A 27,702-nucleotide genomic window follows, 5' to 3' on the forward strand; every position below is an offset into this window, starting at 1 on the left:
AGAGCCTGGTGTGAAAAAATGTCTCAAAAACTCGGCAACATCCAGGGGAGTTCTCTAAACTGGGGCTCAATTGCACAGTGTGAGCTATGGAAAGGAGGAATAGCACATCCTGTTCTGCCAGTCTGCGGCTGTTTGTCAAAAGTACCCTTTCCTTTTAGACTGTCTGGTCTGGACAAATAGGTGACTGAGAATTAATTCACTTAGACGGTTGAAGACATCACTTTTGTCATTATTAATACAAACCTAACTTCAATAGTCCTCAAAAAGGGAAAACACCCATGTCCTAAAACCATCTTTGAAGAGTCTACTGTCTACATCTGTTTAATGAACTTCATCTGTCCATGAGAAATACTTTTCCCAGATTTTTTTTTAATTTAAAATATGAACAAGCTGCAAAAAGACAAATAAAAAAAAGAAGTTAAGAGTACAGAATGCTATTTAATTTGCCTTTAGAAAAACACTCTTAAATAATTCTGCTGTGAAAGTTTAAGCCCCAAAATATTTTCAAGGCCTGTGATGTAGAAATTCCCAGATTTCTTCCCACACACATGCTTTTTCTTTCTAATAATAGAAATTACAATAATATTATGATTATAATATAATAATAATATTAAGCAGACCAACACACCTCGTTGTATCAAATGAGGTTAATGGTTTAGCTGGACTCTACAGAATTTGAGGGAAGAGAGTGACTGTGACATCCTCTGTTTTCATTCTTACATCCTCTGTGTCTGAGTATTTTCTTATGTCAGATTAATTCAGTCTTTGAGGACTTCAGTGTTGATCTCAGGGCACCTAAGGCAAGTCAGTATGGACATTCACATTCAGAAATAGACTCAAGCCCAAAAGAAAAGCTACTTGAAACATAACATTCTTTTTGACAATGATTTGATCAATCAGAAATATGAGAGGAGAAATATAACAATATGTGTATGGCTCAAAACATTGTACAAGGCAAACTGCAGACTGTGTATTCCTCTCCTTTTGGAAATGAGTGTATATTTAATGTTCAGTTACCACTCATCTAAATCTGTACAGAAATTCTAACTAATGGTTACAGTGAATATCAGCTGATGAATATTGTGATATACTTAAGAACACAGAAAAGACATATCTTTGAAAAAGAGCAAGGACTAGAATGGAAATCTATCATGAAGTGATTGCAGATTAGAAGCCCATGCAACTTGTAACAAAATAATTTGAGGCAAAGACTTGTTGCAAACACAGCTTTTTAACTTATGGCACCAAAATCAAAAGACGTCCTTTTCTTTGTGCCCAAGGGGCCCACTCATCCCTCACTCCTTGGTTACTGAAGGTCTCTTTAAAAGAAAAAATGAGTTAACTACGAAGGCAAAAGATGCCAACAGTAGATAAAGAGATTGTAACTACCTCAACTATGCCTACAGTAATTTCTCTATCATTTACCTACATTCATCTGATGAGCCCATCTGTCTCCAAGCCAGCAACACCTCCAGTCTAGCAGGTAGCCATTTGTCAAAACCCTCCCCAGGGTTGGAGACCTGCACTTTTACTGTCCTTATGAGCTAACTATTATTGCCACTTTTATGACTGCTAAGCTGAGGCAGTGATAAATAAGACCTTCCCCTGCTCAGAGCTTTTCACTGGAAGAAAAAAATCCTCTCCAGTAGTCAGATCCGCTACTGACAGCTTTGATGGGCACAGAAACACCTCTGGGGCAATGTGAACGCAATCACCACCTTGGCTTTCCCCTTCACCTGGCTGGCTGCAAGGACATGAAATGTGGGGGGATGTTCCTGCACACAGGCCGGAGCTACTGCAGCAGACAAAACATCAGTGCTGGGTGCATGGGTTTCTGCTTTTGAATGGAGGCACTGGGCGTTTTGGGGACAGGTTGGTACTTTCTGCAAGCTCCCACTCATGCTCCTGGTGTGGAGACAAGTCATTGCTACTGTCTGGCTCCTCAAACGCTGTTCTTAACAGGACTACATTGATACTTTGGTGACTGGTAAGAGTATATTAGTTTTGAAGTCTGGACTGAGAGCTTGCATACAGATTGAGTAGCTGTCACTTGAAGCAAGGATCCAGACCTTGGTGATATAGCTTGTCAGTTAGTAACAGTATTGCTACTGAGGTAAAGATTTTCAGTTTACCAGAAAAACTGTAATTCAAATACCTATTTCAAAGTGGTTATTTATTGGAAGAGAGCAAATCCATGTGGATCTTTTAGATAGCTGAAAATAATGATTGCAGAAGAGATTCATAAATTTCACTCCATAAATTTAGATGCATGTGACTAGAAGCTGTCAACACTTTTCCATCAGAGTCAAGTCCAGTGAATTTATATCCACTGGTTTCCTGGGAAGCACTGTGGTACATAGCTTCCATCACATCGACTCCTGAGCTTCAGCGAGGGGCCCCCTCGCAGAGCCAGCCCGGCCTGTTTACTCAGTGTTTCCACACACTCTCTGACCTGGTCGAAAAATACTGTACCCAGCTTGGACAGAAACAAACTTCAAAGACTTTTATATCTGCACTGTGATTTAAATACTGCCTGAAGAGCTGGCTGAATTCATTATCCCTTGTGACCATAGGCAAAGTTACAGAAAGTGCTTTAACACTTAGGTGCCTTATAGCAAACAACAGTGTCAAGCCAACAGTGTCAAGGGTCACGCACCATTGAGCATTATACACTTCACGTATTTGCCTTATGTAAATAAAATTACAGCATCTACAGCTCATGTCCCCCAGATCTTAACTACAGGCCACATTTATTGTGCATGAGTATTCCCATTACTTCTAGGACTTACACTTTTACACTTACAGATACCGATACCTTTTATACAAACAAACTCTTTGCAGCATCACAGTCTGCATTTAATATTTTCTTCATCACATAAAGTTCACTTGAAAGGACTTTGCTAAGGGATATTTCATGTGAAATAGCTGTCCAATCATCGTTACCAGGTACCAAGGATTGTTCTATTTATTTTGCCCTCTGGAACTCTTACTGTTTCTAAATCCAACTCAGAAACTGTTAATGCTGCCAGATTTATGCCAGACAAGCTGTGTGGAGTAGAGCAGGTTAGTAGAAAGAAAATTTAAATCCACAAGCACTTTCCTGGCCCTAAAATGGCTTCTGGCATAACTTTAAAAAAGCCATAAACTGTTCTACATGATGTAGCTGCCATAATCCCAGAGACTACATCTAAATAAGTGGGGTTAGGAGAAAAGCATCTTTATGATAGTCTTCACCAAAATAGCTTTTATAAAAGGTATTGGTGACCATGAGCTAAAAGACCCATTTCCCCAGCCATGTATTTTTAAGCAAATCTTAAAGAACTTGTATTTCTTATTAGTCAAAATATTAATGTTAGTATTATGACATTTTGAGTTTTAACCTTATAGTCATGATAAAACCAGCTGAACTATTTGATGATTTGGATTACCTTGAAGTTAAAGATTATCAATTCTGAAACAGATTTTATCAGTAGCACACCAATAATATTGTAGGTATTTATCAACATTTTATATGCAGAACAGAAAACACAGGTTTGTGTTTTGTTCTATGGAAATTGAGTGCTAGAAAGACTGGATGAGAGCAGATCTTTTCATAGTTGACTTTGGGGACAACTGAAAAGGTAAGAAAAGAGAAGTATTCTCTCTTCTCCCAGGATATAAACGAATTCTCAAGAGCACATGCATACACAGAGACCTGAAACAACTTTTCAAGGATATCAGTGCTTCAATAGCCTTATTTAGAGCAAGGGACGGTACCAAGAGGTGTGAAACACTGCAAGAGCACTGTTATGCAAACAAGTCATCTCAAAGTATGAAAAGCAGAACTGTGGGAATGTTTGTGAACTTAATATATATCCAGGAGTGGGAAATGAAAAAATGAAAACCTCCTCTGAGAACAGGGCCTATGGGTGAATGGTGCACCAAAGTCCACTTTGATTCTTACTCCAAGCTATGCAATAGAAGAGAAATGACTGCATGTTTGCCACAGTACCAAGCAAGTTGTAGGCTCTGGATTGACCTTTACGGCTTACTTTACAAAATGTCATTTCCATTAAAAGTTACTGTTCTTAGGAGCCGGGTGGTATGATGTTGATGGATAACCTAAAATTGTGCACTTGATTTTTTTCCCCATTTCACTTTGGGCTCTAGCTTACTTATTCAGGCTCTGAAGTAGTTCTTCAAGGCTCACAGCAGGCTTGCAGGATCAGGCTTGTCAAAATGTTCTCAGAACTTGCAGCATAAAGCACAGTGACACTGTACAGAAGGAAAGCAGGCTGTTTGCTGCCTTAGCTTGAGATACACAAGTAACAGGGAGAAAAACTGGGCATAGAAAAAATATATTTGTTCTCAGCATTATAAGAGTTTTTATCTCCCTTTTTTAACCAAAGAAAGGAACTCCTGAGGACAGTCAAAACACAGAATGTCAAAACCAGGTCATGACCAGAGGGGTTTTGCATGCGCTCTTCACAAATGCTGCTGACTCCCACCATTCCTGCAGAATGCCACTATCCTGGTCAACAAGGTTGTAGGCAGGGCCAAATGGGACAAAACATCTCCGGTTATGCACATCTAAGCCTCTCAGACATACATGATGCTTAACTGTATGTGGTGCTTCGCAGATGAATATGAGAGGGAAGGCTACAGCCAACAAAACAATGATTCAAACCACAGTGACACACCAAAACATGAGCGAGCAGAAGTAAATGTGCACATCAGGGGTGGATATGTGGGAACAGTGGATTTTCAGCCTCATGGCTGACCATGAAAGGAGGGTGGAAGGCAGAATGGCCAAAATCAGAGGAAAAAAACATTCATGGCTGATCCAAAACAAACTTTTGCAGCTTCCCAGGCAAGACAGCTGTTGCTGCATCCCTCTAGCAATACCAAAAGGTGAGAGAAAGCTTGACCACCTCGGCAAAAGGGCTTCAGGAGGCTGAAGCAGCTGAGGATAACAACTGCGGCCTCAGCCAGAATCACAGGACTCGCATCTTTCCAGAGATTTGCAGTATTGGACACTATTTCCCAAGGATTGATCAGATGTGTTTAAAAAGTATTGTTTGTCTGGTGTATGGGAGGAAAAATATCCTCAAAGAGGTTTTAGCATGAATCAAGCCTGGTTTAAGTCATTGACATGGCAGCAGTTTGAAGCAAAGGCTTAAACAAATCTGGGTACGTGTTCAAGAAAAAAGTGAAATACAGAACATTTTCAGGCATAAAGGTATCTTAGGCAATCTGTCTTATCTACTTGGCATAAAGCACACGTTTTCATTCTCCTCTCCTAATAAAACCAACAAATGTACTTCTCCTTCAACAAACAGCATATTTTACAGTATATACTAAATCTTTTTACTTTTTTGACCTTCTGAGTAGTATGAGGCTTTTATTTGAGTTTGATCCAAAGCATCTCCAGCTCTTTACTCAAGACACCTGCATTTAATCTATGAATATTCTCAGAAGTTTTTTATACTCCGCAAGGGAAGGCTGCAATCATGCAACTCAGATGTGATTACCAGTCTACATCACTCACCAGATCACATTTGCTTTGAAAGCCTATATCTATCATATAGATTCCTGAGCCAATTTCAACTTATGTTTAAAATACTGAAGCAAGTCAGGAAAAACTGACTGTGGCAAGAACACTCTGTCAACATCCCACATGTACAGAGGTCCTGAAGACACTTAGTACATGTCTACATTATTGACTGCTGTATAATAGAGAAATACCCAAAGGAGACTTAAATGAGCAACATTAGGTACCATTAGCATTCAAGTGATGGTAGCAGTGGAGCTCAGAGAAGGCTCATTTATCTAATGAGAAGCAGTTACCAATATAAACACAGTTAAGAGGTAATGATGAAAACTGAGGTTTGCATGCCAAAACCCACAAGTATATCTAGAGATTTCCAAAGATAAGTTGGCACTTAACCCAATTACCCAACTTAATGTTCCAGCTACAGCTTAAAATACTTAAGCATATTCAGGCTACTCTAATATTACTGAAGTTTACAGAAGTTGGTGGGTGGGAAGTGCTTTGATGGAGACAGAAATTAAGCCAAATGTGATAGACATTTTCAGTTGAACAAATTTTCATTTACAACTGGTTGAAAAAACAAGCATTTATCTGAGAAAGTTTTGAAGAAAACTAGTTTAAATTCTCATATATTAAATTACCTAAACACCAGAGATTGCTTTTTCCTTCTGCTTTTCTTCCCTTCTATCTCCATTCCCCCTACCTTCACTTTCTTATTCTCCTCTTTCCTCTACCTTTCAAGTGGAAAAAAGGGTAAAGGGGAAAACTATAAAAATTGTTTTCATAAGATGTAGAAACTTTTGAAAACCCTTTTTCCACAGTTCTTCTTTTAGAAAAAAATGCTCTTTAACCCAAGGATATAGATTTTTTTTTTTTTTTTCCCTAACATGACAGGCTTTTACTTCAAGCTTCTGCTAAAGCCAGGCATTAACACCCTTCTAGTGAGGAAATTACATCCAGTCTCTTGAGGCTACTTTCAAGAGATGTCATTTAACAAGATTGTACTAGACTGCAGAGTGGTTAGTTTCTCTTCTGAAGAGCCTACAAACAACAGATACAATCCTGCAGGTCACAACATGCCTGCAGAGCTCCAAGGAAGGACTTCAGAAAGCTACACAAACTGCAGCTGGCCAAGAAAATCCATCTCAGCAATAACAATTCTGTTATTTAATGCAAACGAGAGTTTCTTGGATCCCCCTTTTGTGGTTATTTGGCTTTGGTACATCTACAGCCAGACAGTGAAAGACATGTATACATGTATAGTTACAGAGGTGCTAAAGTCCAGCATATTAGCAAGGCAGCTATTTGAGGCCCACTCACTACCTATATCTGTCAGGCAGCACTACCACAGCAGCACAGGCAATGCCACTACCACAATCAGTATCTTCTGTGCCTTATTATAAAGCAAACCCTTCAAGCAGAGGACGAGGCACCAGGCTTGGTTGCACAGTTTCTAGACATGTGTGCATGGATGTTGCACAAGTGAACGTCAGACTGCTGAAGAGAAACACAGGGCAAATCTGAGAGAGCCATTGGATCTGGCTGCCAAAGATGGTTTGGGCTGTTATGGAAAGGGCATATCAGCTGCTGAAGGTCAGAAGATCTAGCCTGGAGAAGAATGGTTCTGTTTTCACCAGTATTTCACAAATACTTCTTTTCTCCTTCCTTCTAAATTTCATCCCTGGATAATTTAAGCTATGTTAATGATGTCTGTAATTCCCTTCTTGAAGGAATTATTTCTTGGAGCCCTTCCAATCTGCACAAATGCAACTGGCGAAAAACACATAACAAAATTTTTATTTTTACTTTTAATGCAAAAGGCTGAAATAAATAAAAATTAAGTCTCAAACCGGGTGTTTTTTTAGGAATCTGTTTCAAAATTACTTCTAAATGGAGGTCATCTGACAGCACCTCTCTTTCGTTCAGATCTAATAAACAATAATATCTCCAAAAAGAAGAAACAGTTGTATAATTTCAAATAACTGTAAAGTGTCTCTACTGAGAACACAGGAGCTTTAACTTGCACAGATCCTGACAAAAGCATATCTGTGTTACTGCAAAGCTCTGATCAGGACCCTCCACAACAGTCAAAACTTCCACATAAGACAGACTGTATGAAGCACAAAGGCAGGACAAATTTATTTTAAAAAAATGCATTCTCATTTTTCTTCTCTGTATTGCTAGGGTGGTAGCAATGACCAAGGTAAACTGTACTGCTCAGTATAGTAGCATCAAATATGATTTTCATCTTCCCAAATCTCCAGTTACAACAGTGGGAACAGAATACAGGGAGATTAGATGATCTCTAGAAATGTGTATTACTACTGTTCTTATTTAGTGGCACTTCAGCAAACAGAGGTAGCTAATTCAGATAAAACCTGTGAAATCCTGGCCGCAAAAGTGTCACTGGTAACAATCTCAATAGCCGCAATTAGCCTTCCTCAGAACAGAACAAAACCACCAATGAAGTCTTACTGGTTTATTTATTTCAGTAAAGTTCTCTTAAAACATATTACAATATAATATTAACAGAGGCAAGTGTCTAAACAGTATTTTTAAAACAACGTAATATTTCAAAGTAGGAAATTTAATAAAAAAGCACCACTTGAAACTAGTGTAGTTTTCATAGTGTACTTCAATCTGCAGAGACCACAAGAACAGAGGAAGCATCCACAATATTGACAACATATTCTGCCCAGTTTTGACTTCACAGAAAGCATAAAAATCCGTATTGGTAATAAAATATACTCAGGTAAAATCTTAGAACTTGCAAAATGTTTCACAGTACAAAACAATGCATGTTTTTTAAAGACAAATCCTTTTTCCTCTTGTATGAGCAGCACTATACAACCTACATTATTTTTCGCCTGTAATGATCAAGTTTTCTATAACAACCTGTTGCCCATTACCTGCATAAGTGACAAAACCACCTGCCTTCCTGGATGTATTAACTTAAACTCTTTCTGTACAGCTAGAGATTCTGCCAGCCTTGTACTTGTTCTATTACTTTATGAATACCTCCACTGGAAATGCTCTCTGGCAGAAAGGATTGGAGAGACTGTCTACTGTTATTCTAACCATATTCATGAATGTGGTATCAAAAGATGCAAAATTTTTAAATTAATTTCATACTTCATGGTATTATATTGTGCTACTAATAGAAAGAAAATATATGAAAAGAGAATTAAAAAGTTCAAAAGTTGTAAATATAATTCATAAGATATACCTGTCAATAAAACATGCAATTTATCACAGCAAATGGGATAAGTGCCATAAAATTAGCGTTCATTGTACATTGTCTGATTCCTCTCGAACTTTCTCTTATTTAGGATCATAGTGCACCACTTAACATTGCATGGTATGAGGCTATATACTATGCCATTAATTAGACTATCAGAAATCCACACTGATTCCAACACACTCATTCCAAATTCATGTTACTATAACCAGTCAGTGAGTGACCTGAATTATGGATTCAGGCGCTTTTTTTTTTTCCCCAAAAGGGAGAGGTGCAAAAGAGGCTCAAATTATCAGCCTTTTCTTGCTTGAAATAAAGCTAAGCTTGCTGTAAATTGCAATTAATACTACATATTTAATAAGATTTTTTTTTTCATCATGTGAGTACCTTATCACAGATTACATTAGCAAAACAGATGCATTATCACCACCAGATGCATTTTTCACTATGCAGCTAAAAATCTACTCTGAATTTAAGGGCAATTAGGGCCACTCCCCCAGAATCCTCTGATAAAATTTACTACATTGAAGAATTTAAACTTCAAAACCTGTCTTAGCTGTAATAATGTTCACTTGTACTTCCCTGGTAGTTTCTGCATCCTTTAATAATGGTGCGTTTAAATGCAAGTACCACCACTGTGTGCAGAATATAGGATTTCAGCAACAATCCCTTCCATATTCAAGCTATTGATACCACAATCTCACTCAAACAAAGCATACTCATACATATCATGCATAGGATTTGCTATATAGGCAAATGCTTATTACATTCAAGTAATATGTACCAAAGATGGTACATCTTTGCTAAAGATGTACCAGATTATGTCTAACATCAGATTCTGACGTTTGCTACACAGGTTTAAACCTAGAAGGACTCTTAAATTGGCATTATACTGGGGAGCAGCCGCCTTTAACACATCTGCATAACACAAAACACCAAAAGAAAATAAGCAGTTATGTCTGTGAGAAAATGACTTAACTTCCTCTAAAACAAATCCATAAGTGTATCACTTCAAACCTTCTCTAACATTGTCTTCCCCTGAAGTCTTACCTTAGAAATACCCTGTTCTGCTCTCTGAAGAGCTCCTCTTACATCACGTGCATCCTTCTGAAGAAAGCAGACAGACGTATCAGAAAATTTTAACTCCTGTGGCATTTCATCTTTGTTCAGACTCAGTAGACTTCCAGACTGAAGTACCCAGAAAAACTGCTCTGCTCCTAAGTAATGCAGCTCTGCTGTACATAACAGATACACATGGTCTCATACCAGAAGTCTTTCTCTACCACTACAAAATATCCTCTGTAACAATAACAGTATTTTGCAAATGTTGAGTATTTGACCTTAGCTGTAATTCATCCTTCCTTATGACCTTGTACGAACGAATGAGAGCCTGGCTACACACAGGCACTGAGACCTCTGTCACAGACTTTGGGAACACCAGGATTGAATTTACAGTGGTTTGCATACTTATCCAGGCTTCAACACAATGCCCAGTAAGGTATCTTGTGATGGACTGCTTAGATTTTAGAGCTAAAAGCAAGAAAAGCTACTGTTCTCTATTTGGAGCAGGAGAGTAATTTGTCCAAAGCCTGCATCTTTGGGTATACACTTAAAAAAAAAAAAAAAAAAAAAGAAAAAAAAAAAAAAAAAAAAAAGAATGGAAGAAAACCTCAGGTGTTAAGGACACAGTTAAAAAGTTACACATAAGAACAGAACCACCAGATAGAGGTCTTGCACTTGGGTTCATTCTTTTACAGAAAATTATAGGAAGAGACTGTACAGCAAAAACAGTGTGACAAACTCCAGAACAGGTGAGAAGCACAGGAAACTCCATCTATTTTGGATATACATATGAAGGCAGATAGCGACACTAAAGTTATTCATGCATAATATTCCTTCCTTCAGTAAGGTTGATGTAAGGCAGCCTGCAAGTGCATTATTAATGTCCCTCTTCTATAATTATGTATGTATACATAACCATAGACATATCTATTCTTTAGCAGGGAGGGTGAAAGGAGAATGGACAGAGTTGAGCTATATGAGAGGGCATGCCATTTACTCCTAACGAAAGAAATGAGAGGGTGAAGCAGTGTTTGTGGAGAAAGGAGAAAATGAGAGAAAACACTCTACATAGATTAGAAAAAAAATAGTTTGATGGACAGTTGGATAGATGGCTGGAGGAAGATAAAAACCAGTGCCACTGAATGTACCATTTCTTTGAATTTACTGAGTGATTTTACAAAAAAAAACCCAAACTTTTTATATTAAGTACCTGTTCAGCAAAATAAATATGCTTGTGAATGGTGTTCCTCTTTGGTTAGAAAAATATTTTGTCATTTATAAGAAAGGAAATACATTTTAAAAAAAAATTTTCAAAAGTCTCATTTTCAAGACATTCTTTTAATACTCTTTATCTCCTACATACTCTTACTTTTTAGAATAGACTTTCTTCCTTCTCATCCTGCAACTTTTCACTGGCAAAACTAAAAATGGCAAAAAGCCTTCCCAAATTACTTAAATGCAGATTATTTCCAAATGAAATGAGGACAGCCATTAGTTTCAATGTTTTAGAAATGTTCTATTTTTGACCCATGTCCATTTCTATAATATTAAGCATGTATACTCCAGTGTTATCATATTATCACCTCAGGTTTGAGGCATGTTCCCTCCATTTATAGAAAGCACAACATTTTATAAGATGCAACAAAATTAGCCTCAAAGTGCATTTAGTCTTGATATTAGCCTGTTGCAGTAAAGAAACTGCAAGCAGGTTTCCATTATTTGGCTGTGCTGCTTTCGGTTGCAGTGCTAAAAGGTATGTATTTAACCTCATCTGCAATTTTTTTGTGGTCCAGAAATAACTAATTTTAAGAGACTGCTTTATGAAAAAGTAAGAGTTTGATCTGAATTCAAGGTTTCCCTGCCTGAAGATGTTAACAGAAGTAAAATCTTGGAACACTAAAAGCTCTGTTTTCTTTAAATACTGATCATTCAGTTAAGATTGTATTTAAATATTCCTAATATTGAAAGCATTTTGGTGGGACAATCTGCTCATGTCAACACAGTGTAAGGTGTCAAATATGTACAGAATCAGAGTAGAACCCAAATGCGATTTAAATCCCAATTCTGTGCTAACTTCACTGTACAGAAATTAAGATGAAATCCATAAAATAGATATACTGGTTCCCTGTTCATGAGTGATCTGATTGATCCTTCCACGCACACAGTCAAGAGAGACTGCTATCAATGTTCCATTATGTACTTCAAAAGATGCACGGAGGGACACACTGGTCCATGTGCTTCCCTCTGGCATCTGACCTCCAATCTGCTGAGCAATTGCTGTGGGTTGCATGTGATCCATGGTCAACTGATTGAGAGTCATTTTGAGCACATTGCATGAGTGGATTAGCTTTAAGTTAAATGCAAGGCTGGCAACTCCCTTTTCAGTAAAAATGAAATACTTTTGAGCAAGCTGTCCAGAAGAAATCAGCTGTATCTGTTTCTCATTGGATGAGACCTGCGTGAAATCCAATAATTTGTTTCTCACGGCTCCAGTGGGCAGACCTGTAACAGAAACTGTGGCTGATAAGGCACTAGAAACTGCTGAAGGGATCCAGATGAGACTAAACATACTAATTCCAGAACTATCTCCAAAATACCGAACATTACACTGTGCAGGAGAGAGTATCTCAAAGCTAATCAGATCTCCAGCACCAACTTTTGTGGCCCAGGAAGCAGATATCGATGTATCTCTGTAATTTACCCCAGATTTAAATACATTCATTAATTCTCTGTTGGTACCATTCCTATTGATATAGGAAATTAAGGAGAAGCCCTCCCGGACACAGGTATGACCCATAGAATACAATGCTTGGTGGAACACAAATTTGACAACACCAGTTTCAGTGAACTTTATCGCTCTGCCATCATGAGATAAACTTAGCATGTAAGGGTCGGAAACAGAAATTATTTTAAAGGTAGGTCGATAGTTGGTTTGGTAATGCATTGCTGTTGACATCTGTGCACTGAGTGCCACAGCACCTGTGTCATGGGACAACCAAAACAAACTGAGTGGGGTATTAAGATCATAAATATTTAAGTCTTTACTTTGATTGCAGAATTGATTTGGGCTCCTCAAATACACAGAGAGAGTTTGGCTGGGCTCCACTTCAGCAGCACTGCTTAAACTAGTGCTCTGGAAATACTTTCCTTCTGGCTGTTCAATGCGAACACCGCTCAGTTCATAGCCTTCCTCACTGCCATTAAGCTTTAAGGAAAGTTGCAAAAAATTCCTGCAGTTGTGCTTTACTGCAAAATTTAGGTCAGTCCACAACAAACCATGTTGCCTGAACACCAGGCTGTTATCTTCAACAGATAGGATTTCACAGGGAAGCTTTCCTTTTATCTTCAAGTTCAAGCCAGAGTAGACCTGAGAGATGCCAGACTTTACAGAGGGTAGAATGATGTTTGCAGCCCAAGACTCTGAGAGCTTGTTTTCACTAGTTACCGAACAAACTGTATCACTGACAGTGGAACAAGGCATGGCCACCATTCCATCTTCACATTTTAAACACGCTTGGCATTCCTGCATTTCCTTATTAAAGAAATACTCCTCTCCACACACTCCCAAAGCTGCATCTTTCTCAGCAATTCCAAGGCATCGGAAACCACCTGTTCACAGGAAACAGACAACTTTTATCATCATACCTTTACAATACTAAAAATAAGAACTCTACAGCTCCATGTATCAAATATATTTGATAACATATCTAATCATAAGGGAGAAAACAAAAAATAATTATGACGTTAGATCACTTAGTGAAATTAAAGGAACCCTGACAGCAAACAGAGGAAATATTAGGCATAACTCACCTTGTCCAAGCCAAGTCCAGTGGTTTAGAGTGGGAAAGGAGCTACACAGGGGCAATTCTAACCAAAACTTGTAATGGATCAGATATAATGATACTGCTCCAAAGACATTCTCTCCCTTCCCTGAGGTAAAAGGAATGGTGACTAACTGGTGCATTGAGCAGCAAAGATACTTCCAACTAACAAAGAGTTCCCCTATACAAGGAGGAATGTGCACTGTCTGCCCAGCCATGTTATGGGGTATCACTGCTGTAGCTGTCTGCCCAGCCATGTTATGGGGTATCACTGCTGTAGCTGTGATTGCTAAAGCAGTACTTTTCAACCCAAGTCACATGGACCCTAGGCATTCTGTGTACAGCTTTTAAAGAACCTGCAAGAGACAAGTAGAAAAAACAAAATCGTAAACAGCAGGCTTAAAATCATTATGCAGTAGTCCACACATTTAGAAGGTGGAAATCCACTGTTCTCAGCCACAGGGCAGCAGTAGTTGTGATAGTCTAAAGTTAAAATAAAACACTGCTGTAAACAGTAAGAATATCTGGAGGTGCCATTTGAAATTACTTTATTTGACATAAAGCAATTTTGTGCTGTTAAATGGTACACCATGACCTCAGTGGATCAAAGAATGCACACCCAGAGAGCAGGTTTTAAAAATAGCCTGTAATTTTCTGTGGCAATTTTCCAAGAGCACCGCCAGCTGCCAATGCTTCCAGCTGGAGCGACCGGTGCCCAAAACCTTTGTGCATGGAGCCTTCAGGATCTAAATCAACACAAAAGATTTGAGGCACCCTAAAGAATAAACACTTACAGTCTGTGCCTCAAAGCTTAATCACTAATGCACTTGCTTCTGCTTTTTACCACCATAATCAAAACTCAATAAACATCTTTCTTACAGCTTTTCTTAAATACCCTTTACTGTCTAAATACGGTGTCATACAATTGCTTTATTCCTTAGCTGGACAGCTGCTGTATCTGGGCTGAGATTTGCTATGAGCCTGAGACTACAAGCATCTGATATGGACTCCAACAAGCCATTTTTCTCCACTGTTAACCCCAGGGTGGAACTGGTTATGCAGACTGCTGATGCAGGCAGAAAAGCACGCCCTACATACTGCAAACTTCAAGACAAAGCAGTACACACACACCTGGCCCACAAGGGAGGTCAGAATATTGGTTAAAATTCACTTCTGATACTACATCATTCAGCAGAGAACACCAGACGCTGTGTTAAGTTATACAGGCTTCATATATTCACCCTCATATCTCTTTGTCTATTTATGTTTCATTCACTTAAGTGATGATTCTCCACTAACACTGATAAGTAGAACTATACAATTTATGATGAGAGAACATTCTTTCTAAGACCAGATATCATTTTCTCAAAAGCGCTCACTGCAGAACAGAAAGATTTTTCCACTTGAAAAAAGTCAAGATAAACGTAACATTTTGTTCCCCCTGAAAGTGTCAGGCTTTTTTTTTTTTTTTTACAATAAACAAGCACCAAACAAATAAAATCACATTTTTTCAACTAAGAACATTCTAGAAGGAATTCAGAAAAAAAATCCAAAACTTTCCTTTTGAAATCAGTTTTAACCATGGTGTAATTGCTCACATGACACTTCTTAACCAGTTCTACTTGTATCAATGGCTCCCCCATGACTGAGAAATACTAGATGAACTGCTATTGAGTATGCAAATACAGCTGGTTGACATATCAGAGATCTGCAGTAGTGCCTAGAAACACTTTTAATGCTACTTGCTTCTTAAAAATATTTTAATGTATATTTAAGGATTTTTGTAAATAAAAAATTTTACAAATACGTATGGTGACTACTCTCACCAATTTGCTGTCTAGTCTTTCATTGGTTACATCTGCCACAGGTGTTCCCCCTGAATGTACTTCAGCTAGGTGACTTCAAAGCAACATGCAGGCTGCTTTATAGTGTGGACAGTAGCAAGAGCAATATCCTACCTACCCTTTGCCCAGAAGACATCAAGCAGTAAATGATATCCAAACATCAGAAAATCAGCACAGCAGCATGCTGTGACTGCTTCCTACTTCTCTTTACTGCCTGACAACCTCTCCCATCTTTTCCTGGCTCCTGCTCTGGGCACTGCTGCACCTGGTTTAACAGTGAGCAGCACATCTGTACTCAAGCTGGTTTTGTGAAATCCAGTATCCCTGCAGCACACTCGCTAGCCCTCACCATTCATAGAGGCCAGGCAAATGCAAGGCAATTAGAGTAAGCTATGCATATATTTTTCTGCTGTTACTAGTCATGATTGCCTGATGCAAATGTGACATTCGAGCAGATTTAGTATGGGAATCCATCACTCTTTAAACCCTCTATGTCAAATTTGGATCATCACAAATCAACACAGCTAATTACAAATCAGGGCTATCTGTCTCGGTTCTTGTTCCTCTTTCCTCTGCATCCCACAGCAAGTTTACACTAAGTCCCCTTTAGCTTGCATAGCATTCTGGGGAGAGTGCTTTTGGTTGACTTTGGTGGATTCACACCAAAGACAACAGTTGGACCACTCTCCCATGACTGTCTAAGAAGGAAATGATGCACTAGACTCCACTTTCACTGATTAGGTACCTCCAACTGTCACTGCTCCTTGATGACTGATTAGTCTTTAATCAAATGACCTAACAACTCTCATCCCAGATAAAAGCAAGAAAAAGCAGCAGGGGAAGAAGGTATGATGTAGAGGAAAGTGGAAAGGTGAAGAAAGAGAGGCTCCTAGTTGCATGTTTCTTTATTGTCATTTTCTCTGTCTCCTTTCACAGTGTACAGTGAACAGGAGTTGCTACAGATGCAAAAACCTTTGCATGCAGCTCAACAAACCACATACAACATCTGGAACTCATATGTCAGATCACATCCCCATCCTCCCTACATTACCCAAAACAGACATTCAGTTTCAGCCTCCCTTTTGACAAGTTAATTGCACTTGTATAAGATAATGAGCTATCATGAACAGACAGGCTGAAAGTAGCAGTCCTCTCTAATAAAATGTAAAAAGAATACTCCATCTTCCATGACAGACAGGGATGACATTGACAGGACATTGATTCCTGATCCAGGTGGGGAGAAATAGTTTACTTTCACATCTTTACAAGCCACCATTAAAACTGAGAGAGGAGTAATCAAGGGAAGAGTCCTTTCCTTTCAAATACATCACTACTGCTTTTCTGTGGTCGGACACACCACCACTATCTGTCTGTTTCTTGGCAGTATTTTGCCCTCACTTACTTTCCTTCATCAAGTGTATAGACCCATTCTTGGTCTGGGTCCCCCCAACCAAAGAACCCATTGGGTAAATTCCTTACAGCCTTCCCTCTTCCAAGGCACAGACTAGAGCAACACCAAATGACTACCACCTTGGTGGCTCTTCTTTCCTAGGGCTGGGGCCTTGTGGGCTTCATTCCCCAAAACCACCAACGCAACCAAACCCAGTCTCTTACTAAAGAAAAGATAAAGCCTTACACCTTTCCAATGCTCTATCTCAAATTTTGTGCTGTCAGCTGTCTTACCTCTAACTGCCTACCACTAAGGCTGTCTGAAAGTGTCTTGCCTCTTCTTTTGTAAGACTGATTGTACCTCCTCTACAGCATTTGCCACATAAGGCAACACCAAGTGCTCTCTTTCTCTAGACATTTCCCATTTCCTGTAGTGTTTGTAGTAATACCATCCAACCCACCACAGTTCCTGCCCAGTGGAAATAAGGACAATATAAGTGAGCTCATGTCCTCTTTTAACACTTTCCTAGGATTAATTCCCTCCCACTTTTTTCTCCACCAGTGGCGGGGCAAGAATAGTAAAAAATCACTCATAATCAGCTGAAAACAGCCCTTGCCCCTCAGAGACGGGCCACCCTCTTTTTACAAGTAAGAAGTCTAGAGGAGGAAAAACATAAAACCTAATGAAGCCCTCCCTCAGTTATTTCATTGGGAGGTGACAACTGATGAAATGCTCAATTTGATCACAGAGTTCCTTTTGAGTTTTACTGGCTGACCAAAAATTAGATAAATAGAAAAAACCCTAGTACCTAGATACAATTTGCTCAGTCTGTCTATGAATTTGCTCTTTTATGTCTGACTGCCATGAGTAGCAATGAAGGTGAAGTCTGCAGTGCGGTCAAATTTGTTCTTAAATGTCTGAAAAATTGCTCCAAGCCTCCACAAGTGATGAAAACTGCTGATTGTTCCTCAGGATTTGACAATACTTTGCTAAAGGAGAATAAGACTGATGGAGGAAGACCTTATAAGAACCTTTATTAGATCAAATCAAATATCCATCTCAGTGCAGCAGAAGGAAAATGACAAATATTTTTCTCCATTAGGAATAATACCTTTTTGACCCCATTTGCACCAGCATAAACAAGAAAAAAGTCAGGTCAAAAGTGAAAATTAAAACCAAAGCATGTAAAACCCCATAAAAATAAGGTAAATGGGACCATCCAGTGCTCCTGGTGGATATTATGCTCTAAACAGCCCACTGTCCAGAAGAACTGCTATCAGCTTACAGCTGAGTGCTTTTCAACCCCTTTGATTCCAGCAAGTTGAGCATGTCATTACTCACAAACATACAGGCCTGAGTCCTTATCTATCTCCTTGGCCTGTTCCTGAAGATCTAATATCTTCATTCTTTAATTATCAGAGAATATAACTTACCCGGAGTATTCAGGCATTTTATCCTCTCACCACAAATGCTTGGAGATTCAGTGCATTCATCTCTGTCCTGCAAATCACAAGAATCATATTGAAACACTTTAATGCAACAACTTCAAGCTGGCACTTCTTCAGGTTCTATGACACCCATCTGCCAGTAAAAGATGTATGTGGCGATGGAGAAGGGGCTGATCTCATAAGTATGTTGGAGCAAGACAACCTGTTTTGGGTTTGCCACCTGTTTCCACAAGGTATCCAGAAAGACTGCATGATGTCCACAGAAAGCTAGTAGTGTGCAGATGACAAGCTAAATAGATTGGTTGTACAACCAACACTTGTTATGATGCATGATCTGTAAGACAGTACCACAAACCTGAGAGCGATGCATCACTCAACTGATCTTACAGACATTGTAACAATTGAGACAGTGTTAGAAAACGCTCCTAAAGACATTTAGTCTGGGAGGAAGGTGCTAACTGAAAAACACACAAGGAAGGTAAATGATAAAGTAGTATTTCCTGTCAATCAGCCTTCCTTTCACCCCACAGCAGGCAGAGGGGCAAGAGTAACAGGCTACATTTTCATTTAAATGCTAGCATTAAAGAAAACTGAGACTAGCAGAGAGGGAACCGGACAGACTCTTTCGGGTTCTCTTCTCAGTATCTTGGGCTTAGGTTGCCAGCCATTTGGGCTCATGTCAGGCTTAGATTTGGAGACACTTGGCAAACAAGACACTGCTTTAAATATCAAATTCCCCATGTATCTTAGGACTTCTAAATGAGAGAAAAAGTGACCAAAGAACCATCTTATTTTGCTTACATGCTGGTTTTGTATTGTACAATAAAATGTATTTTATAATAAAATGTATTTAACAATAAAAGCATTCATGTTCTGTATTATTATATGTTTGTATGTTATGTCTAAGCTGGAACTAGTTTTTACATTTGTTTTAACTGACAACTTTTGTTTCCAAACTTATAAATAAATACCTGACCTCTAGTTTTGCTTAGTAAAGCTTTCTCCTCTGCTTTACAGAGACATCTAGCAGTTCCTGTAGAGTGGACTGGAATTAAACAAATTTAGCATGCATAAGTATACATGTTTTAGGATGTCTTTTCCTTACATCATGAAAGGAATCAAAGTCCTGCCAGCTGTCACGTTTGGGAAAGCGTCACACTCAACAGGCACAAACTAGCGTCCCATTTAGAGCAGTAAAGATAAAACCCACAAAAAACTTCAGGTAGTGCCATTCAATAAAGCACATATTTCAAACTGGATGTCTCTAGCTCTCCAAGCAGTTATTTCCAGAATGTTAACCCAGCATGTCCACAGAATACTTCATAAACAGTAACTGAATGATACTAAATTATATTTCACCTGGCAAATCCTATCAGAGTTTGCAGAACACTCGGCCATTTGGAAGAAACCAGCAGGACACAATGTGCATTTTTCACATTGTGAAGGTGTCTTTTGGAAATTGCAAAATTCATCACTTTCACAAAGGCCACAGTCCATCAATGACTCCCCAACATTAATCACTTTTGCATCCACTTCTACTTTATGCACAGAGTATGACTTCTGGAGATGATTTCTGAGCTGGTTCTGAAGTCCTTGAAGATGACTTTCAAAATAATTTTGAATATCTTCTTGCAAACTCTGAAATGACATTTGTTTCACCGTATCAAAAAGCATACCATATTGGACTTTGATCAGATCCATTTGCTCATACATTTTCCTTTGCTGTTCAAGAATCTCCCGTTGCTGGCTAACCAGTATGTGCTGCTGTTCAGCAAGTTTTTGCTGCAAATCGACAATGATCTGCTGTTGGCTTTTTAGCATTTCAGTAAATTTTTCATGCCCTTTTGCAAGGTGCAACTGTAGTATTAGGGCATCTTCAGATGGAACTTCATTTTCTCCTGAAATACAAATGATTGATTATTGTCCAAGAAAAGCAGTTTTCTAGCTTGCTGTATTATCTCTTCAAAGGCATTCAAATTTTAGTAAGTTAATGGAAAGTCTCACTAAATTCAAGTCACGATTGTAAGATCAGTTTCTTTACTATCTTTGTAGCCCCTTCATGGGATCATAAGGTCTTCCATTTCATAAGCAACATTTATAGTTGTAGACATTAAAAAAGTCGTAATCAAGCCCCATGCTTCAGGGCATAAATTAATCATCACTGGGGTTCAATAACATATTAATCATTCCTAGGTACATGTTCAAATACAGTAAAGAGTAAAGGGTCAGTTTTCACTGTAGAGGTGATAAAATGAGGTGATAAAACTTGCTGAGAGTACTAAGCTATTAAGAGTAGTGAAAAGTAAGGGTCAATAGCAAAGAGCTGCAAAAGGAGTCTATGATACCGAGTAGCAACAATAAAATTGCAAAAAGAAACTCAAAGGAGATAAAGGTGAAATAAAAAAAAAAAAAAAAAAAAAAAAGAAGAAGAAAAATCTAACTTTTTTATATCAAGTGTACTTGTAGATTACTATTACCCCTTAGAAACAATCTTGAGGTAAAATATCTAGACACAGATGTTGAGCTACAGAGCCATGTAATCAGTTCAGTGCCCTACAGAGGTCAAAAGGGCAAATAAAAGGCTAGGAGTAATTAGAAGAGAAATACATAGCAAAAGATAATGTATCATTATGACATTATATTAACCAACAGAGCATCTTTAATATAGTATGCAGTCCTAGTTCTCCATCTCAAAAAAGAGCACAGAACTCAAAAGGTTTGCAAAAGGGCATTAAGGACAGTTACAAGCACACTGTGATTGCCTATCAAGATTTTTCATCAACCTACATGGGCTCCATTTGTGCTTTAGGCTGGAAAGACATTAACAAATTCCTTTTCACACAACCTTTGCTCTCAGAAGTCTGGCTTACAACTGAGAATACAGGCAGAAGAGCCCAGATCTTTGCCAAGTATTTTGGCTGTACAAGTGACAACACAGTGCAAACACGTAACAGTAAGAGTTACATCTTCAAAGCATATGGGAAGTCTGTAAGGAAAAGGGGTAGGTCTTACCTGGCCAAATTAAACATATGTACCTAGAAAAATAGCTGCTGAAAGCTGGCATGCTGAGGCTTTGGCTACCATGTTGACTACTGTAACTTAATCGTCTCTTGGTATATCTCCCTCTAAGTTTTCTGAGAGGGACTTCCTCCTCTTGCCCTACATTAATGATTTCTTACATGCCAGGATCACATGTGAGAACAGGGCTTCATGCTAGTACTGCAATACAGTTATCAATAAAAATAATATAAGTGTAATAAATAATGAGCACAATATTCTTGTAACACCAGAAAACCTAAACTCTAAATGCATTCCCCTAGAAGACTGCTACATAGTACTAACAGCCATTGCATTTACTGTCAAATGAGCTGTGTACATGTCTGCCTTTGTCAAGAACTTCAGGAGATGATCTTGACTTTAAGCTTGAAATGTTAACAAATCCAGGTTTGTAAGGAACAAATAGTAATGAAAATAACAGCATTAAACTCCCCATTTCTAGGCCTTTTGACCCTCTTTCTCAGTGAAAAAGGAAAAAAGAAATAACCTTCACAGAGTTAAGGGAAAGTCCAACTGCACCACTTAAAAGTCAGCCCAGAGAACTGCCTCTGGGGAACTGCAAGAGAGTGAATACTATAGCCAAGGATGTATTACCAAACCACTTTTTTTCAAAACCACTTTTCCTCCAGTTCTCAGTGGCTGATACTCAGAGACCAGTAAGAGTAACATTTTGAATTATTCCAGCCATCACAAATTTATAGATGGAGAGAATACAGACTTTTCTAAGATGGTTATTGGGCTCTTCCCATCCTGGCAATCTGGACTTTTCTCACACATGCAAGTAAAGCTATTATAGCAAAGAAAGGTTAACTAAAGCCCTGATTCAATAAGAGACATAAAGTAGAACTTATTTTTAAGCAAATACTTAAGGAGCATTGTCTTCAACTAGTAACTGTGACTTGCTGGCTATGATTTTAAGTACTGACTGCAGTGAAGCTTAACTCACATGATGGACCTGCTTTCCATTATCTCTGCCTTAAACAGCCTTACAGAACTTTGTTACAAACAGCTACATCGCTACATTCCAGTCAGTCAATTTAGCTTTGTTCCTTTTGGCCATCTAAAGCTCAGCTGGTGAGAATATGAGGCCTAAAAAATCCTTCGTGACTGTTTTTTTTCCTCTCATTTTTATCCATTTTGCAGTACTATCACTGAACTTATACTTACCAGTACTGGAGGCCCTTCACTGCACAGTAGTCAGTGCTACTGGCAGTTCACAATGCCAGAGCAACAGAGAGCTTAATAAAGCTTTTCCACAAGAGACAACTCTACCAAAAATAAACTACATTTAATTAGCAGAAGAGATATCTTTCTTGCCAAAAGAATTCTGAAGGATGAATCTAAAATAGCTTAGATGCAGAGTGCCCTAAAAGTGGCCTTGTTTCTCTCCATTAACTATATAAAGGTAAGGCACAGTGAACACGTCAGATGAGGATGTCTCTATCACAGACGTCTAAAATTATGAAATCAATTCCACTGCAAGTGATGTTTACACATTAGCAGATATAGCAATCCCACAAGTACCTTTTCACATTGCCCAAACATCAAGCAGGTACATCCACTAGCAATGCTCAGGTGTTCCCATGACCACAGATGTAATATACTTCCCTTGTACATGCACACCACACATAGCCATGGCAAGGTCTGTTTTGCAGACATCTGCTCCATGCTTCCAGGACCAATCCATGGGGCAAACACAGTATCACATACAAACCTCTGCTACATTTCCCTAATATGCCTGGAAAGCACATGTCACCCTGAGGGCACGCTGCATGGACAAGGTAGCCCTCAGGCACAATCTACCATGGCACAAGGGGCACAGGCTAAAAGCAGGCAGTTATCCTACTGTGGGGAAGGGAAGGCAAGATCCTGATTGGGACCAGAGAGCACAGGGCCATCTGTGATGGTGCCAGTCACTCCTGGTAGCCACAGGAGATGAAGGCAGGGGGCTGCAGGCACTGCTCAGTGCACAGAGAGCAATACCACGAGAACCTACAACCTCCTTCACCAGGTTTGGCAGGTATGACATACGACAGTTGCACATTATTTTGCCCAAATGCAGGTGTTTGCAGCTGCAGATAAGTCTGCCCAAAAGAAAACAACAGAAAGATGGGTCTGATAAGAAAAATTAAGGATTTGATGGCAATTAATGAGGAGAGAAACACAGAGGAATACAAAATGGTAAGACAACAAAAACAGGTTCTGTGCATTCCTTCTTTTGGGATGACAGTCTTTCATCTGAAGTAAGGTGTACTCACGGTACTGCCGAGAGGTAACAGTGACAATCTTGCAGGAGAATGGGCTCATCTGATTTGAAAAGGGAGTAAAAGTCTGCACTCCGGCATCTTCACCCAGCCAACTGTTCAGCTGCAGTTAGAAGGAGCTTTCCAGATAGTAGCTGTGGTGCTGGTGATACTAGCTGAAAAGATTAAGATGTTTGTCTGATTCCCCCTGAAGGGCTGTGCTGGTTCTGGCAGGCAGCTGGTGGAGAGTAACAGTTACCTGCCTCATGCAGGTGAGCCTGCAAACAGACAGTACTGGGAATCAGCTAGAGCCCCTGATACCAGCCTGTATCTTGGAGGGCTGGTATCAAGCATCGTCTCAGCAAGAATTCAGGTAGACTCCACCTCACACAAATGGGGCTACACAACAGGTTGAAAAAAAGATTATTCTGGTCACAAAAAAAAAGCCTTCTCAGACAGGTAAAATGGAGGGGAGGTCTCTCTTAGTGACTGAAGAATCACTGCAAATCTACTCACGCACTGTCACAGAGCCATCAGGTCTCCACCCATGTCTGGCAGAAAAATGGGTCACCTAAGCAGCATATTCCAGCTCCCCCACTGTCTGAGGAGAGGTCAATGGCAAAGAAATACCCCATGCAGCTGGCCTCAGAGTGACGTGCTGACCTGGTAACCAGACAGAAATGTTCCCCTAAAAACAACAGAAAGACGGGAACAATCACTGACCTGTTTCTTCTTGAATAGAGGGTTTCCTGTTTGCAGCTATAGCACTTTAGATGTTAAACTGAAGGGCCAGCCAGCCTTCTGTTTCTTTCTTCCACCAGGAACTAACCGTACCTTTATCTCTGATCTAAAAACACTAGAAATCCCCAAGATTAATTCATTGCACATGGCTGCCAGAGAAACTTCCTCTTTGGGAAGTTAACTGAGGAAGGAATACGAGGATGGGTGAGGATGCAGAGGTGGCATATAATCTGCCATAAACTTGTGTTCTTTCCGACTGCGTAACACGTTCCTGGAGGCTAAAATAAATGTACGATTGCCTGGGTTGGAGGCATACACCTGCGCCATCCATAAAACGTATAGACATCACCCTGAAGTAATGCAAAAGATGCACTGTACACAAGGGAAAAAATACCACGTCGTTTTCTTTGCCTTCTGTTTACTTAAGTCACGTGCTGAGCACATGGAGCAGCCTCATCTGAGAAGACTGCAAAGAGGACTGGGAACACACAGCAGCCACTCTGAGTACCAGAGGCAACTCTGCACTCTGACCAACCAGAGACACCTAGAGCTCGGCTAAGCCTCTCTGCAGTATATTCACTGCTGCATTCAAGAGGCCCCTAGACTTCCCTCAGAGGGACTCTTGCTGGTCCCCACACACTACAGACCACCACAGGCAGCTCTCCCTGAATCTGGTTCTTTTCCAAGAAGTTACATCTGTAAGACAGACTCCTGCCACACCTGCATAATGAGATTTATCCACAAAAGTTCTTGGCAGGAAAGCCACCATCTCCACCATACAGGCTGAGCACAGCTCTTGAGTGAGCTGTCTCCCCTAGCAGGGCTCTTTAGAAGCTAGACCTGCGGGATGCTCTTCATAATCCTTACCTACATTTGCCCTGTTGTGTTTGCTCCATGCCGTTCGAGTAGCAGCTCTCCCCAGACAACTGCAAATGCATTTCCCCTAAGCAGACGTCTGATTATCACCTTTTGCTGTTTGATTGTTCTAGCAGAGAAGCCATGCTGGAATTGCTATGCAGAACCATAAAATGAACAAGGTATTCTCTGCACTAGTGCAGGAAATCCACTGACATTTGTTCAAAAGGTGGTCCTGGGCAAATGCAGAGCACATTAAGAGGTTGTAGGCAGAGCAGAATCCTGGATGCTTGCCTGTCCACTGACTTGAAGCAAACCAAAGACTGTCAACATGGCTTATTTTTTCATTCTTGACGCCAAGAATATGGAATTTCTGCTAGATGTTGATGAATCCAGTATGCTATTCTTCAGCTCCTAGGAGAGAAAGCTGCCTTGTGAAGGCCTGGGTCCAGTCTTTGGATAGGGCAAAACACGTATGTATGTCCTCTGTCCAGTCCAGACAGAAGTACGTCTACAGTGTCCACACTAACTGCCACCATGACTGCTGCAGTAGGCCTCGCTGTGGACTGGTGCCAACCACTGTCACTCGCTGGTCACGAGGCAAAAAGAGTGAGAGGGGAGAACTTCTGAGGGTGCAGCTGTCCCCATCTGAAAACTCTCTCAAGTAGAGCTCCCGTGTTATCACAGGTTTGCTCGCTGTGTGCTTCCATGCTGACAGTGCCTTCCTGGGATTACAGTTTAGTGGGCAGTGCTGTACACAGCTTTCCCTCCAACAGAGGGTGCTTCTCTCTGCCACAGGAAGGAGATGAAGCATAAATCCATGACTGTCACTGGCCATAAGGTATAACCCATTCTTGATACATTCAAGGATTTTGTTAAGGGCAACTCCTAACCACACTTCTGTTCCTCCCAGGCTTCACCCAGCACCAGGCCAGCAAAGAGCTTAAGTACAGTGAACTCTGCATCAAGTCTGCAAAATCCCTAGCATCTTTACTTTCTTTCATTTCCCTTATTCTGTTTTCCTCTGACCCACGTCAGAGGGGACAGAGACATAACCCTAAGACCTAGAGGAGAGGTGCATGAAACTCACCATGTTAGCTGTAAGTGCTGATGGTACTGGAGACTGGGCAGCACAGTCTGATCCAGGTCCTCTGAAGATGACCAAAGAATAAGAGGATGTTTTGAGAAAAAGGTCATGCTGAGCTAGATGCTCTTTGTAAGATCTTCACGGAAATAGAGCATGTCTGCTTTCAGCACCATCTAAGAAATATTAGTCTTTTCTGACCGTGCAGAATGCCCTTATTATTTGCCAGGGCTTGTACTACATAGAGATGGATTTTGGTAAGGACAAAGAAAATGCAAATACCCTGGGTCCCTTTGCAAAAGGGAAGCATAGCAGTTATGATAGTACAAAGAATACGCAGAGAAGCAGAGAAAAAGGCAGCTAACTATACTGACTCCTGTTTTCTGTCTGCTTTTGATCATGGAGCATACAGAGGTAAGACACCTGGGAGCACTATCAGGCAAGATGAAAGAGAGTGTCACTGCACTAAGCAGGGGGGGGTGTGTGGAATGTGGGTGGGTGAGCATTAAATCTTAGCCCTGGGACTGGAATCACCACTAAGTGCTGGAGTCTGCTTTGGAGACATCACTTCACTAAGTAGACCTTGGTAGGGAGGCTTGGCATGTGCCCTGGTGTCTGAAGCAGCCACAGCCCTCAGGTTAGCCACACAGACGTGACAAAGTTTAAAGGACCTTTTTTATGCTTTCCATTAGCTTTTAACATCAGTGGGGAACAAAATAAGTCACCCTTCCTCATACATTTTATATATTTCAGATAAGGCATTAAACCAGAACCCGAACTGCTTTGTGGTCATTAATGTATCTGCTGGTGCTTTTCATGTGGGTAAATCCACATATCCCAGGGAACTGTGTAACACCTTCTGCTGACTGGTGAGTAAAACCATGGACATACTATGGATATACCTGGCTTCCAACAGGGATACGGAATTGAGCAGAGCTGGGCTCTAGTCAATTGACAGACAAGTGCTCTCAATGACGTGCAATAAGAGATGCTCCACAACTCCCTGGTTTGTTTTGTTTTTTTTGCTGGCTATTACAGCAAGACAATTTGTCAGCAGCAGTGAGTTTCTTACCAATGGCACCCATCCGATCATCCTGGGTGTGGAACGTACACACATGCCACTGAAGCCTTGCATGACGCTGCTATAAATTAAAAACCCCAGAAATACCAGACCGCGAAGAGAGAGTTAGAGGTCTTACACTCGTTTGAAAACAGCGCTAAAAAGGGTTTTGCCGTGTTTCGCCTGCGGTGGGTCTCTTGGCCGCCCCTGAGCGGGGAGGGGAGATGCAGGGGCGAAGAGCCGGGAGCGGGGTCGCAGCTCCCGCCGCACGGGGCAGCCCAGCGCCGGATCCTCCTTCTCGCCTCCCAAAACGAGGAGCTCGGGCGCTC

At 40.2% G+C, this 27,702-nt stretch overlaps 1 protein-coding gene across 1 annotated transcript; it reads right to left on the bottom strand.

Moving 5' to 3' along the window:
- Positions 1 to 10,416: 10,416 nt before the first annotated feature.
- LOC113476820 lies at positions 10,417 to 27,619 on the bottom strand. Its single transcript, XM_026842773.1, has 4 exons — positions 27,386 to 27,619; positions 19,693 to 20,231; positions 18,319 to 18,385; positions 10,417 to 13,439 (listed from the first exon to the last, which is right to left on the bottom strand). Exons 1-4 carry the CDS (start codon positions 27,396 to 27,398, stop codon positions 11,920 to 11,922), a joined length of 2,139 nt encoding a protein of 712 aa, XP_026698574.1. The 5' UTR covers positions 27,399 to 27,619; the 3' UTR covers positions 10,417 to 11,919.
- Between the last annotated feature and the right edge of the window lie 83 nt (positions 27,620 to 27,702).

The sequence above is a fragment of the Athene cunicularia genome (assembly GCF_003259725.1).
Source record: "Athene cunicularia isolate RWA chromosome 2 unlocalized genomic scaffold, athCun1 chr2_part1, whole genome shotgun sequence".
Taxonomy (NCBI): domain Eukaryota; kingdom Metazoa; phylum Chordata; class Aves; order Strigiformes; family Strigidae; genus Athene; species Athene cunicularia.